We start from the raw sequence: 14,905 nt of genomic DNA on the forward strand, positions 1-14,905 counted from the left end.
ATAAAAAAGACTCCTAGATTATAGAAGATTTTTGGTTGATTTGCTTTTGATGATGACCTACAGTGAAGGGAGATCACTTTTGATTTCATTTTCTGTATTTGAGGGATTTGCACGAAGATCCTACATCCTTAGAGAAAAGAGAGATCCAGCAATGCTCTCCTTAGTCTCACCTTTTAGGACTGAGCAAAAGATCCTAATGCAATGACTGCATGGGATACGAGAACTTTCTTCTCTGTTCCTGAGCTCTCCATGGTCTTGCCTTATGCTTTTGTAGTGTAGGGTACCATCATGTCTTTGCATAGCCCTGCTCAAAGTCATGCACAGGCTTAACCTGCAGAACCTTGTTTTTGGACGAAGCTTTTCTGTTTAAGTGGGAGCCTACTGGGATGGTTTCGCTGGGGGTAACTGCTGAAAGCTGTTTAATTAGAAGCATGTGGTGTCAAATGCCCTGTGTATGATCTCCTGTTCCTGTGAGACAACAGTGAACCTGAACATTTGGTATCTTCTTTGGGTGTGGGTCAGAGCAGGCAAGGTTGCAGTTCTGCTGTACTGCACATTTTCATTGCTTGGAAGAATTTGTGTTGACAGATTTATTGTCTGTTCCCAGCTTTATACAGTTACCCTTTGGCAGTTCATTTCTCTTCATATGAAAATGGGATTGTTTCACATATTCTGAAACAAGCTGCATTTTCACAAATGAAACAGCTGTCCAGTCATTTTTCACAGAAGCCCTGTTGAGTAGTAGTTCTCACCATGTGAAGTACAGAACATGGGGGTGAACGTGGGTGAGGAAGGGCAGTGAGTGGTGATGGGAGGGCTTCTTGTGTTTTAGACTTTGACATTTGTTTTTGTTGGAGGCAAGGCTTGATGTGTGATGGGCATGAAGGCTCTAGTGACAGCATGCACTGTCTCATTAGTTAAGTAAGAACTGTGCAAACTGCCTTATGCTCAGTGATGGAAGTGGGGAGGACAGGTGGGAGCCAAGGTGCTCTGTGACATAGGAGATGGATAAAGCTGATGAACATTCAAAACACAACCAGTTGAAACAAAGCCAACCGCAGAAACCACTGCTGCTCTATCTGCTGCAGATTGTGAGTCAGTAGCACTGCATCACTCTCACAGGAAGCTGGAGGTGGAGAAACAACCTGAGCTCTGGTTTTGTCAGCTGCCAGACATGGGCTCTCACCGCTAAAACCTCTTTCCTCTTTGGGTTCTCTATAGGGAAAGGAAGATTGAGTGAGTTGCTGATAATCTGGAGCCTAAAGGGAGTAGCATGTCATCTGTGGGAATGAAGTCTGCCATTCAGATCCTGCAATTAGTCCATCTGTTGTATGGAAATAGATTCCCGTTCCTTTTGCTGGACTATGGGGAGCTGGAGGGGACTCTGGGCATCATCTAGTCCAACCTCCTGCTTCTGCTCCCTCTTGCTGTTACCGGAGACTTTGCAGAGCGTAGCCTTGGCCCTGTTTCATGTGTCATACATTGGTCAGCATGGAACCTAAAGTGCTTTTTACATGGGGAATGTGTGTGTGTCAGCCAAGTCTCCATGTGATCACAGAGCTTCTCTGCCAAACTTGGAGCTCCCACCACCCTTTGAAGAGACGTTGAAGTGTTTGTTCCAGTTACGCCAGAGTATTTTGTAAGGTCTGGTTGCATTAACTGTTTGGCCATTTACAAGCAGGAGAATGGATTTTCTTGCAGGTAGTCATAGGGGGCAGCTGCAAACTTCTTTTGAAAATCATTTCCACAGCAGGCTTCAGAGCTTGTAGCAGCTCAAGCAGCCTTACTGGAGGCTATCCTTAAGAATCAAGTGTGTGGAGTCTTTGTGGGCTTTGGCTTTGTAGGATTGGTTTTGCCTTCCTTGTGGACATAGGTAGGGAGAAACCCCAGCAGAGGCAGCAGCAGGCCACACTGGTGTCCATCTAACGCTGTGTTCTGTTCTGCCTGCTGCAGTGAGGAGTGCCTGCTGATGCAGAGTGCCAGCTCCTCTGTAATACATGGCCAGCTGCGTGCTGCTACACTCTGAAGGAGCTGTGTGATAGGAGAAGGAATATAAATGACATTCTTCCTGACTTGCACCGGCATGTTATTTCAGAGCACATGCAGCTTGTGTCCTGGTGTAGCAGCAGATGGTATTTCTCTTTGTGGAAGGTCTGACTCCCGGCAAGGAACAGGGAGATGTTCACCCGAGAACGTTTTTGTTGAAGTCACTTCTGTGGATGTAATGATTCAATGCTGTTAAACATTTTAGGCAATTCTTTTAGAAAATGAGTGGGTTTTATACATCTCTGTCCTTATGGTGAGCGACTAGAAAGTTTGTGAGCCGCTCTGGGTCACATCATCTCCCAGTGGTTATCAGATACAGCTTGTCAGGCAGCAGCCTAGCCTGGCTGGCATATCCATGGCTGACTTCTAGGTGTGTCTTTCTTGAAGATTCTCTTGGAGAGTAGAAGAGCTCTGCACATCTCACTTTAGTCATCCTCCCAGTGGAGCACTTTGTTAGTACTGGAAGTGATGGGGAGAGTTTTCATTAGAACAGCAAATGAACATTTGACTGCAATAGCCTGGCTGTGTTAAGGAAGTAGGCTGCTTCACAAAGCATGAATGTCTTGAAAATGAAGGAATCGAGTTCAGACCTGGGACCTGGTTGCCCAGAATGGTTTTGGGTGCCCATCCCTGGAGGCATTCAAGGCTGGGCGGGATGGGGCCTTTGGCAGCCTGATCTGGTGGGGGGCAGCCCTGCTCACAGCAGGGGATTGGAACTGGCTTTAAGGTCCCTTCCAACCCAAACTCTTCTATGATTTTATGACCTCCTACCCAGTCATTAGCAATACATTCTCTGCCCTGTGATCCGCAGCACTCCTGCTTCATGTCTGATCAGTTTGTCCTTTGTTGTTTATAGCAGGGGACATTTTGTAGAAACAGCTGTGTAATTTGTCATTAACCCTCCTCAGGAACTAGGGGAACTTAATGACTCCAAGGCTGCTCTTCAGAGAGTGATGCAAGTTGCTCTGGCTGTGCTCAGCTAGCCATGGGTAGTGCTCAGTGGGAGATGTTGGGGAGGACATATTAATGGGGGTGTTGAACTTGCCTTTCAAGCTGTATTTACTTGCTCTGGGACAAGTTCTTTACATAATGTAGTTAAAATTATTTGAAAACAATCTAAAGGGACAGCTGGGTTTTTTTTTTGTTTTTTTTTTTTCCTCTGGCAAAGTAACAAAGTGGTGTTCTTGCACATCCTCAACCTGATATGTGGCAGACACTCTTGTAGATACAAATCATGACCAAAGTAAAGCTTTCTTGATGGGATAAGTAGTTCCCTGCCATTATCCTCATCTCTCCCTCTCACTCACTGATGCAACTGTGATTCAGAAATCTGCCTCATTTGCTTGGGTGCTGCCCCTTCTGTTCCCAGACCTGTCCGTGTGTGCCACTTTAGGGACAAGCTTGGAAAGCCAAATGCTTCTCGAGATTGCAGCACAGATTCTTTTCCTCCTGTGTTCTGGCCTTGATTTGCAGGATGATATGTGCATGTCTTTCCTTAGCAAAGCCTGGTTTAATTCTGTTTTCTAAAAGGTGAAATATACACTTGTTCTGATAACTGACATCACACACAATATTTAGCAACAATAGCAAGTTGAAGCCAGGCCTTCTGTCTTTTCAGCTTAATGCGAGAAATAGCCTCGTTGTTTATAGAGTGCATTCCACCCTTGTTTTCTCTGTGTTGTTGTTGTTCTGAGTACACCAGGATCCTGTAGCGTGTCCTCACGTTATTTCCCTGCAGCATGAGGAGCCTTGCTGAGTTCCATTCTGCTCTGGCCTGGCCCGTGGGAGCATGAACTGCATGGATGCCTTTCTTGCAGTGAAGAAAGAGACCACGCTCCCTGCGGCTGTGTGCCACATACATTCTTTTCTTTGGATTCCTTTGGAGCAGTTCTGTCTATACACCACCTGCTGTGCACCTTCCTACCTGAAACGGTGCTAAACCTCAAAGTTTCTTTGCACCTTCTGTCAGAAGCAGGCAGAGGTGCTCCATGGGAACAGAAGATGATTTATTTGCAGCTCTCTGACCTTATTTCATGCCTAGTCCACGCAGACGCCCTTGTTAGTAGGAGTTTTGGACCAGTATGTGCTGACTCTGACTGCTCAAAACAGCACATACTGCCCTAAATGACTTGCTTTGTTTGCTCACTTTGCACCTGTGATCTCTAACACAGCCTTTCTCTCCTTCCACATATTGGTCTAATTGTACCTCATTCCTTTCGCGGTGCTGTGTTCAGGCAGTGCACGTACATTGCAGCTGCTTAACCAAGAGCAAAAGGCTGACCAAGAGGGCATGGAGCCAAGGGTTCATATTCCAGGGGCTGCTCTTGCAACATCACCCCACTCAAATGGATGTTGTTTGAAATAACACTTTGATTTTTTTTTACCCCCTTCCCTCCCCCCATCATAATTCCTTTGCTTGAGTTCAGGGAAATCAGCAAGAATGGAGGAACACTTCTGAAACCCAGCAGGCAGTGCCCTCTGGATGTCTGTGTACATTGCAAAGCCATCAGTCATTCAGTTGTTGACTCAAAGTTATTCTGGTTTTCCAGTGTGCTTGTTCCCTGTTGATTTGTAGCCACAGATGGTACAAGTAAATTTTACACTTCTCAGAGTGTAGTTTTTTTTTCCCCCAGATTTTATTCCTTCGCTGTCTTTTGTGGTTTGGTTTGACTTTTAATTTCCTTGGGGGATGCTTTACATATGGAGAAGGTAGTGCTCAAAGAACGAATAGTGCCCTGATTTCTCGAAATTGTTTCTGATTGTGCTAGTGTTGATTTTTTTGTTGTTTCTGACTAAAGCAGAAGATGGTTTCTTCTAGGGAGCAACAGAATTGGGAGGGGAAGCTTTAGCAAGTGCTCTTCAGGGATGTAGCTGTGTGGGGTGAGTGCTCCGTGGAGTTTCTTGGAGTCAGAGTACAAGTGGAACCATATGGGATGGGTTAGAAGCGTGAGGGCAATGAAGAAATAAAGCCTATTGCTTGTAATTATAAAAGGCGGTGGTTAAGTTGGAAGAGTGATCTGTAAGTGATTTTGACTCTTGCTATGGATGTATGCGATTGTGTGAAGGGTTGATTAATCTGTGTGTAGTCTTGCCACTACAACACCCATATTTACCACCTCCTGAGCACCTGCATTTGTGCCATGTAAGTATGTCCATACTGTCTGCTCTTAATCCCCTATTAGTGCTGTGATCAGAGCTCTCCCAGAACCTTTTCGTCATCGGGTCCAGTGACTGCTGGGTGCCAGCTGTGTTTAGAATCACAGAATCATTAAGGCTGGAAATGACCATAAAGATCACCAAGTCTGACCACTAACCCATCCTCACTGTGTCTCTTAGTACCACATCTAAAGGTTTTTGGAAACCTCCAGGGATGGTGACTCCACCACCTCTCTGGGCAATCTGTGTGACTGCATCACCGCTCTGTCTGAGAAGAAATGTTTCCTGATATCCAATCTGAAACTCCTCAGTGCAACTTGAGGCCATTCCCTCTCATCCTGTCGCTGTTATCAGAGAGAAGATGCCGACCCCCACCTCTTTTTAGGTCATTGTAGAGAGCAATAAAGTCACCCCTAAGCCCCTCTCCTCTGGACTGGACAAAGGAGTAAATGCATGTATTACTGCAGAACATGTTCACTCCCGTTGACCGTTTTTAGGCTATAAAATACAATTTTTTGTAAGCCTTCTTACCTTGAGAGGGTAGTGCGAACATAAGCAGGACTCTCTTTAAAATAGAAAGCTTACTCTTTAAGATCTGTTTTTGTTTTTTCTGTGAGCCAAGTGCTGCTTGCTGAATCTCTGCTGGTGACCTGTGAAACAAACAAGCGGAAAAAAAAAAAACCTGCAAAAACCCTGCAACTGTTTCTGTGTAAGGTGACAAGCTGATAAACAGTGAACACCTGATTGTTGCACAGGACTGTGGTTGTGCAGTGCACAACTCTCCCCTCAGCAGAACTGGGCTGGCAGGACTAGATGGGGCTGGTGAGCCGCCTCCAACTGCCAGGTGGGACGACCCAGGCATGAACTTCTGGCTGGAGTGAGAAACCTACTTGGAAAAAGTTCTTTATAACTAGGATAAATATGAGGTAAGCAGGAAGGGTGCATTGGGAAGTACGTGGCACATCTTCGCAGAACTAATAGAGTGACTAGGGATGCTGAATTTGATGCACTGCAACTTACAGTCAGGATTTGTTCCTACCTTTGACTTACTGGCAGCCCAGCACAGTCTGGAATAGCTGTTGATGTTTCACCCTTTTCCAGGGAGTTTTGAGTTTAAACTTATGTTACCCTGATCAGGGCTTTGGGAACTGGAGTAAAGAGAAAACTCAGGAAATTTCATTAAGACATCAAAACGTAACGATCCGGAATTAGTAATAAATATTATCATGGGCTTTTGTGGATGGAGGGTGGAGGACTCTAATGCAAGTTCTTAAATACCCAAATGTGGCTGGGATTGGAGTTCAGAGCTCAAGGTAAACCTTGCATGTGTGGTGGGATCAGAAAGCATCCAACAAGACTACAATCTTGCTGTGCTTATTTACACCATTCACACATGCGGCTCATCCTCTGTGCTATGGTCTGTTTGTGTCTTCAAATGCAGTGGTCATGTACGCCTCTGAGACATCAGGCAAAGTTGCATCGTGACACTTCTTGAAGCATGTGACATGTCTTATCATAACTGCGGGATGAGGACTAAAGCTTGCCTCAGGGGTGAGAAAGAGAGTTGCCTTTAAAAGCTACTTAGGGAAGAAGCCAACATTTAGTCTGGTTCAGGATGTCCGTATAAAACCTGGGGGGGAGGGAAAAAGATGGAAACAACCAATGAGTCCAGATAGAAGCTGATCTGCTCTGAAGTCAATGGGAGCTGCTCTGGTGACTGTAAGGATGGGATCCCATCTGCTAGGACAGAATTCTCTTGTTTGCATTGGTAACAAAGGAGATGTGTTGCCTGTTGCTTTGTGTGGGGAAGAGAAGCCTTGCAATGGGTGTGAATCTTCTTCAGCAATAGCAATAGCTGGTGTGTCTTACAATATGAATTACTGGTACTTGCTTGTTTTGAATCAACGATTTTGACAATCAGCAGGAAAATCAAAGCAGGAATGAGCCAATCCTGATGCTTGATTGTGACTGACTTGGCATTAAGGCAGGGCTGGGTTCTGGGTATATGCAAGATCTGTGGATCCCTGTATTACCAGTATGCTCAGGCTGGTGAAAGCATGTCTGCTGAGTCTGGGGACAGATGAAGGATTCCAGACTGAGCCCAAAGGCACCTTATCTGTGCTGCTATGGGCGTTGAGTTTGGCTTTGTATACTCTGAGTATTTGGCAACAGCCAGATAAACTCTGCCAGCTGAAATCAGAGCAATAGGTAGCAAAGCTCTTTCTGCTCTTTGTGTAGATCTTGACTGTAGAAGATAAATTTCACATCTTTAGAACTTTTTCACCTTAGAATGTTAAGGAAAATAAAGGAATAAAGTATAACTTGAGTTATACTTTTAGCTTTTAAGTTGAGTTGTTCTCTGTTGGAGTCTGAGAAAGGGAGAGCATTGTGCTGTTTCCAAAGAAAGACACTGAACTTGGAAATAGGCTTTTCTCTTCCTGCCTCTGCTTCATTGCTTGTGTGTTGTGCAATGATACCAACTTGCCTTTTGTGCTTTTTTTATCATTCCTGCTGTTAGGAATGTGTTTAGTAAAACACTTCAAGTGCAACCTTTTCATATAAATTGGTTGTTTTCTTTTTCTTTTGTAGGGATACTGCAACTGATCTGAAGGTGATATAAGAAAGCATTTTCCTGTACTGCAGGCTCCTGGAAAGAGCTGCCTGCAAGGCCACCACTGAAGATGTGGACTGCCATTGTATTCTTCCTACTGATCTCCTTCTGTAAATGCGAAAACAGATTTTCTGTCCTGAAAGCCAGAGGAGTGCATGTAGTGCAAATAAACAGGCTGACAACAGGAAAGCAATGCAGGCAGGCTTGTAAAGGCCCAGATGCTTCAGGTAAGATTCTTGTCCTTGGGCAGGAATTCCAGCTGATTTTTCCCTTCCTTAAAGGTCTCTTCTTTTTAATAGCTCCAGTTGTTTACAGACATTTACAAGTATGGCTTCTTTATGCAGTACTTCGGTTCTAAATAATTTCTGACAGCTTTGGTTAAATTGAATTCAGAACAATCACTTCCTATGGCCTTTCTAGCTTTCGTAAGAAACAGCATTCATGTGCACTTAGTATGCGCTAGTAGCGTGCAAATGGTGTTAGGTCACTTGATTTGGAGGGTAATTCCATGCTGCCAGATGTGTGCAAGTGAACAGAGCTGTAGAGTAGACAGCTGCATTGCAATGAGTAGTCTTTGCTCACTGGTATTTGTGGTTTTTGGTTTTTTTCCCCCCTTAGAAATGAGGTGTTAATTATCCTGCTATCAAGCACAGTGTTAAACAAGACCAGGGAAGAGCCTTGTGGTGTCTACCTCTGAGATGTCTTTATACTTCTAAAGAAGTCTTGAACTTCTAAGCAAGTCCTTCAGAAGTGTCCTTGTTAAGGACCCTAACTTATCTAGTCACATCTAGTGAAAGCTTGTAGCACTACAAAGTGCCAGTGATGCTGTGGTAGAGATGAGATGGTAAATGAATGTCTGACAGCCAGGTTGATAGGAACATCATAAGGATGCCTTCTTTTAACACTTAAAGTTTTTGAGCTCTTGGCAAGGATCTGCCAGCTGGGGATTCCCAGACTTCTGATGAGCAAGGTGAACCCATGTTGGGAAGGAAATAAGCTTCTGTTATTCCTTTTGCATCACAAGCCACACTCTAGGGCTTTCCCAGGATGTTTCTGTGGTGGTTGGTCCAGGACTGGGAATCTCAGCATCTGATCAGCCTGGCTCAGAGAGCAGTGCCACTTGGTCATCATTCTGGGTGGTCTTGCACGAGTCTAGGGAAGATAAAGGGAAAATAGAGTATGTCTGTGAGGACAAATATTCCCGCTCCCTGCTTCCCCAGTACATTGTTTCTGCTTGCTGTTGAGGATCTGGGATTTCTTTCCAGTGACAGCAGATTTAAAAATGAAATAAAACCACTTTTGTACGGCAAGATCTTGATGTTTGTTGCCTACTTGCTTTCCTTTCAAAATGGCTCTGTACAGCTTTTGTGGTCCCTCCAGTTTCTGCTTCTTTTTCTATCTGGGGTCTCCTAATTGGAAGTGAGCAAAGAGGAGTGACTGGGGGGCAAGAGTCTTGCACTGAAAGCATCAGCTGGAGTCTCGGTCTCCAGCTCCAGGTTCTCATTGAAGGGAGCACCCATCAGTCCACTTCTATAGGAGTACTTTGCTGTCCTGGGGGAGCTGTTTGCATTTCGATGGTAACAGAAATCAGAGTGCTGCAACAGTGCTGACCCCATCCATCCTTTTCTGAACCATTTTGAATTGATTTAAACTGACTTAGATACTTAGCTAATGCAAAGTATGGTGATGGCATTTTGTTTACCCAAGAAGCAAGAAATGACACAACTTACAATAGTAGATGGTCTGTGATTCTCTTCTAGCATAGTTTATCCACAGAGGAACAGAAGGTGAGATTAGGAAATGGCACATTCAGCTGTAGGTACAGGGATTTTTTCAAGCTCATAATTTTTCTCCAAACTCTTCTGGTAACAGTGGTAGTGTAAATGTTTTATTATGAAAAGTTCAAGCTCAGATATCCTTAATATTCTCAGTGAGGTTAACTCTCCTGGTAGATAAGAACTTTAAATGCCATATGTACCACATGTGCTGTTCTTTGCCCTTTCTTACACTTCTAATAGAACACAGAAACGAACTGCTGCTACTACTGTACGTTTAAGTTCTCTTTAATCTGCTGATGGGTGGTCAGTTGGGCTCATACGTGATTCATCACAAACTGAGTGTTCTGTTATCTTTTCCTGTGGCTGCTTGTTACAACATACGATATTTCCCAGTCCCTGAAATGAACCACATGGTTTGGTGATATTAACATCGGATTGCAGCGTAACAAAGTCGCCAAGGGACCTATTGAAGATATCTGTGGTCCAGACCTGTGTCAAAGCAGAACCAGTATAGATCAGGCTGTTCAAGGCCTAATGGAGGGTATATAAGCTCCCAGGCTTCCAGCCCAGCATTTGACTGCCCTTATGGTGGAAGCTCATCTTTCCCTTTGTCTTGAGGTAGAGTTTGCTGTCTGCTGGCTCTCCCTGTGTGCCCTCAAGAATTCAGCTTGAGTGGCATTCCCTTCTAGTAGGTGGGTGAGGATAGCAATGAGAATTTCCTCTTTGCCTTCTTCAGAATGAATAAACCCAGTCCTTTCAGGCCCCTCTTGTAAATCAAGTGCTTCAGCCTCCCTACTATCCAGTAGCCTCCCCTGGACTTCCTCCAGTATGTCGATGCTGCTTTTGTATGTTGAGGAGCCCCAAGCAGAGCACAGTGTTTGAGATGTGTTGGTTGGAGGATGCTCAGTGCTTCCTCGTAGCTTGGTTGTGTATACAAAGACGAGGACAGAAACAAGCTAATGAGTTAGAAAGAATGCCAGGAGGGGAAGTTCCTTCTGTGATGACTTAAGTGAGCTTATTCAACTTTTTTGACTGACTGAAATGCAATTTCTGTGATGCCTCCCCTGGCCAGTGGTATTGTGGTTCAGCAGCTAAGGAATAAATTTCTTTGTAACTTCAAGCACTGAGATGAGGGCCGTCTCCTGTGGGTGACAGATGTCATCTCAGCTGCAACTCACTTTTTTTTGTTCTCTTCATTAAGACAGCTAGTTGAATGCTAGCATTTAAATGGGATCTAGGCAAGCTTTTGAAGAATCTGACTTAAGGTGAAGTCCGTTCTGGCCTGAAGGATTTTGAGGGTTCTATGTGTGTTTTACCAGGACTATTAACCAATTATCTGTCTCCTGCTGTTTTTAGGTAACCATCAGTGCAACTGGTCTGTGTCCTATCAGAGTCACTGCGTCCTCTTGCAGTGTGACCGGCTAAGCGTGTGCCAGAATGCTGGAGAGCAAGACATCAGAGATCTGCTGGGAGGTAATGCCACGCTTCAGACTCTTGCTAAATCCAAGATCTGATCCTTTTGCCTTAGATTTAGACCATTACTGGCAAGGGAGATGGGTTGTGAAATACCTGCGTAATGATTCTGTAAACTGGAAGAATTGTTATACTAGTCTGGTAACAGCTCTGGCACTTATGTGTGCATGATGGGTAACTTTTATTGGCCTCTCTATTTTAAAGGCATGATTTCATTCAGGCCATTTGCATTCCACACTCTGTCCTTTGAAAAATAAAGGCATAACAGATGTACTTGTATTTTTTCTTTTAAGAGAAAGGGAAAATATTTTGGCATTGTTTTTTTTCTTTCTTTTTCTGGAATTGCCAGGATTTTTATGCCAGAAGCAGCAGACTGCTTGTATAATCTGGACAGCCTTAGTAACATTGCAGTTTCAAGGCAGAACACTCAAAAGTCATCTCAAGCATGTGTGAGTGAGGTCAGATTTGGGCTTCAGAGTTTTATTTTTAGGGAACTCATTGTTTCTTTCTCTTTAAAGAAGTTGTCTTCGGGGAAACTCTCCTGTTTCACCACCAAAGCTATCAACAGGAAAAAAAGAGGTCAGTAAATGCACAGGTTGAACAGCGCAACAGAGAAAACCTGTTTTTTTCAACCACTCAGGCTTACAGGATACGCTTGAGGCGTTTGCTTACTGCTGGCTCAGCAAATGCGGGAGCAACAACAGCTGCAAGCAACAGTACCACCACTGCAGTGACTGCCAGCACTACCACAGTTGTATCGACTGGCACAAGTATGACTGTCCTCACTGCAACTTCTGAAACAACTACCAATGCTTCCAATGCCTCTGGAAGTCTCCACACTACAGCCATGCCATCCACTGTCTTTTCTCCCACTCCTGCTAATGTTACTGCTTCCACATCCAGCAACCTCACCAAGCTTCCGATCACCACTGAAAACTTAGGGAATAGTAGCTTTGGTTCAGTACTGCCTCCTTCTTCCACTTCTACTTCTCCCCTTGCTGCCATTTCTGAAGCAGGTACTCAAATGAGTGAAACACAGCAGTTTAACCCAGCGAGCACTTCCCGCTCCAGTAACCTCACTTCTGTTGGAGTTGAGCTGAAGACACCAAGCCCACCATTAAACACCTCCACCCAGCAGGATGCCCAGACCTCTGCTGCACTCACCCCTTCTGTGAGTCCACATTCTGTGAAGCCAACAACTGTAACGTTGCCAATAACAAGTAAAGCCCCGACATCCTTGAGTGAATCATCTTCTTTTCAGGGTTCTACCAAAGGTGCCACGGTTTTAACTATTGGCCCTACATCAGAAGCTATGACTGAGCACGGAATAAAGTCAACATCTCACGTTCCCTCTATTAAGCATACAACCACAGCTCCAGCAAACACACCTGGTACAACAGCATTGAGCACTGCAGAAACTCAGGGCACAAACAGTGAATATATTCTCATCGCTGCTGAGCCTCTGACTCAGTACTTAGTGGATAAGAGTTTGCTTCTTGCAGTGCTTTTATTTGGTACGTTTTTTTTAATAACTGTTATAGTTCTTTTTCTCATGCAGGCTTATGAAAGTTACAAAAAGAAAGATTATACGCAAGTGGATTACCTGATCAATGGAATGTATGTGGACTCAGAGATGTGAAAAGGTGGGGATAAAGTAATGGGTAAGAGAGATGGAAAGGAGACTGAAAACCTACCCAACTTTGTCTTTCCCATTCACCTATAACACAAACTGAAAGTGCTTCCAAAGTTACTTCTGGTGCAATTTAGGAGAAATGCCATGTACTGTAGTAAGAAAAATATATATATATTTTTTATTCAACTGCAAGAGATTGCTTTAAAAATAGCCATTCTTAAAACTTTTCCATAATGCACAATAGTTTTGGCCATTATTTTTCACTGCAAAGCTAACCTATCAAGAGGTAAGACAATGTCCTCTGAAAATGACGTGGTGCTTTTTACACTGTTAGAGCGCAAGTTCATCATGTTTCATTGGCTTCATGTGCTCCTCTCTGGAAATGAAGCAAAGGATGCTCCCAGCTCTTACAAAATGCTCTGACATCACTGGATGAGAAGTGTGGAGTATTGCCACAACAGGGAACTTCTAATCCAATGTCATGTTTCGGTACGCTTCTTGCTTGTTAAGAGGTCTGTTTACAAGGCATTGTAAACACTGTTCACTGCTAACCCAAGAAGTCTTTTCACCATGGAGCAGGTTACTGTGCCTCTACATTTACATGATCTTATTTTTGTATTCATTCAATAAAGGGGCCCTGGAAGGGCATATCTTGTTGCATTTCTGTTTTCATTCCTGTCCTTGCCAGCTTAGCAGCAGACAAGTGGCCTTTTGGGGCTTATGCAGATGAGTTCTGCTCGAATGTTCCAACTACAGGGTCTTAGAAGGCTGCACTGGAGGTGTGACCGTGTCGTGGAAAATGCTGATCATCTTTCCAACTATGGCTTCTGTTCTTTCAGAGTGTTATGCTGCCATTCTCCCAGGTATGCAAACACACTTACTGTGCTTATTAATTGCTGTGAATGGAGCATCAAGCTCTTTTCTTGCATTCTGGACCAGCTTAGAGTCACCGATCATCTGGAACTCTTACTGCACATTTACACACAGCTGACATCAGACCTGCAGTTGAGGGAGAGTAGAAAGCACTTGATTTTTCAGCAAACATTCTTCATTGTTTAATTTCACTCTTATTTGAGCGAGGTATGTATTCTGCTAGCAAAACATCAGATCAGTGTGCACTGTATTTCTTTTAACTAGACTGATGCATCTGATGCAGTGTTGGGAACATCCCTCGGTATAGCTTGGGAGTTGCAGCCAGTTGAGATGCCTGGGAGTCAACACGACTGTTCTGAGCTATTAGCAGATGTCAGGCAGATGCTCCACAACTGCGAAGTCCAGAGACTTATCTTTACATAGAGATCTCAGGTTTCACCTTAATTGCATGACTTAAGCAGGTGAGTCACTAACCACAGACCTAAGCATGTGGTCTTTGCACTGTATTCAAGATACTGAGATAAGAGCTGTCTCAGCTCCCTGCTGTCTCCTGAGTGAGGACCTGGGTGTTACCTTGGATTCAGTTCTCTACTTTTTCTCCTCATTTAGACATCTCAAATAGATGCTTGCATTTAGGTAGGGTGAGTCCAGGCAATGATGCTCTCTGTTTTAATCTCCTGCTGTGTGAGTGAATTCTTCTCCTCAGGAAGTGCCTTCCTCATAAAGAGTTGGTGTTGCAGCTGTTCTGTAGTAATTTTTTATTTCAAGTTACCTGAGCCATTACAGAAGGGCAAACATTGTAATCACTGGAATTGAAATCGCTTATCATGGAAAAAAGAATTTTTTGGATGAACTTCACGCCAACTATAGCCTTATTTTTGTTGGTCTCTGTGGATCTCCTCATTGAAGAACAGAAGTCAGACACCAGATTCTGTGGAGTGGAGCAGAAGCTTGTAAAGTTGCATTAATTATTTGTTCTCCTTTTTAAAGTGATGTTAGAGCCCTGTACTGATTTCTCAGAGCAGGAAGGGGCCTGCTTAAGACTGTTTTCTTTTCTAAAAACAGACACTTTTTAGGGTTTGTTTATTAAAACACAAACAAAGCCCTGCAGGGATAACTTAAGTATGTATGATATAATTACAAGAGTTGGAGTTGGGTTACAACTGTATTTACAAGTCTGAAGGAGTTTCTCATGGACAGAATAAGGGTGTTACAACTGCATCGCAGCTGAAAGAAACCACTATCATAAAAATTCTTGTGGCTTCTTGACAGGTTCTTACAGGAAGGTGACTCCTCATCAGAAGCTTTTTGCAGTTCCCACAGCCCCATGTATGT

The 14,905-nt window shown here is 43.9% G+C and overlaps 1 protein-coding gene across 5 annotated transcripts in view; it reads left to right on the forward strand.

Moving 5' to 3' along the window:
- C5H11orf24 (chromosome 5 C11orf24 homolog) overlaps positions 1-13,375 on the forward strand; it is an 87,190-nt gene extending 73,815 nt beyond the window's left edge. For 3 of the 5 annotated variants that reach the window (XM_090140678.1, XM_031608970.2, XM_090140679.1), the window contains 3 exons: positions 7,792-8,040; positions 10,948-11,064; positions 11,583-13,374. In XM_090140678.1, the coding sequence (XP_089996804.1) occupies positions 7,884-8,040; positions 10,948-11,064; positions 11,583-12,703 (1,395 nt within the window). In that variant the 5' untranslated portion in view covers positions 7,792-7,883 and the 3' untranslated portion in view covers positions 12,704-13,374. Of the gene's footprint in view, positions 1-6,643; positions 6,754-7,791; positions 8,041-10,947; positions 11,065-11,582 lie in introns of all 5 variants that reach the window. The other 2 variants (XM_090140680.1, XM_031608971.2) reach the window with 2 other exon arrangements.
- Positions 13,376-14,905: the final 1,530 nt, after the last annotated feature.

The sequence above is a fragment of the Phasianus colchicus genome, chromosome 5, assembly GCF_987193195.1.
Source record: "Phasianus colchicus chromosome 5, bPhaCol1.hap1.1, whole genome shotgun sequence".
Classification (NCBI taxonomy): domain Eukaryota; kingdom Metazoa; phylum Chordata; class Aves; order Galliformes; family Phasianidae; genus Phasianus; species Phasianus colchicus.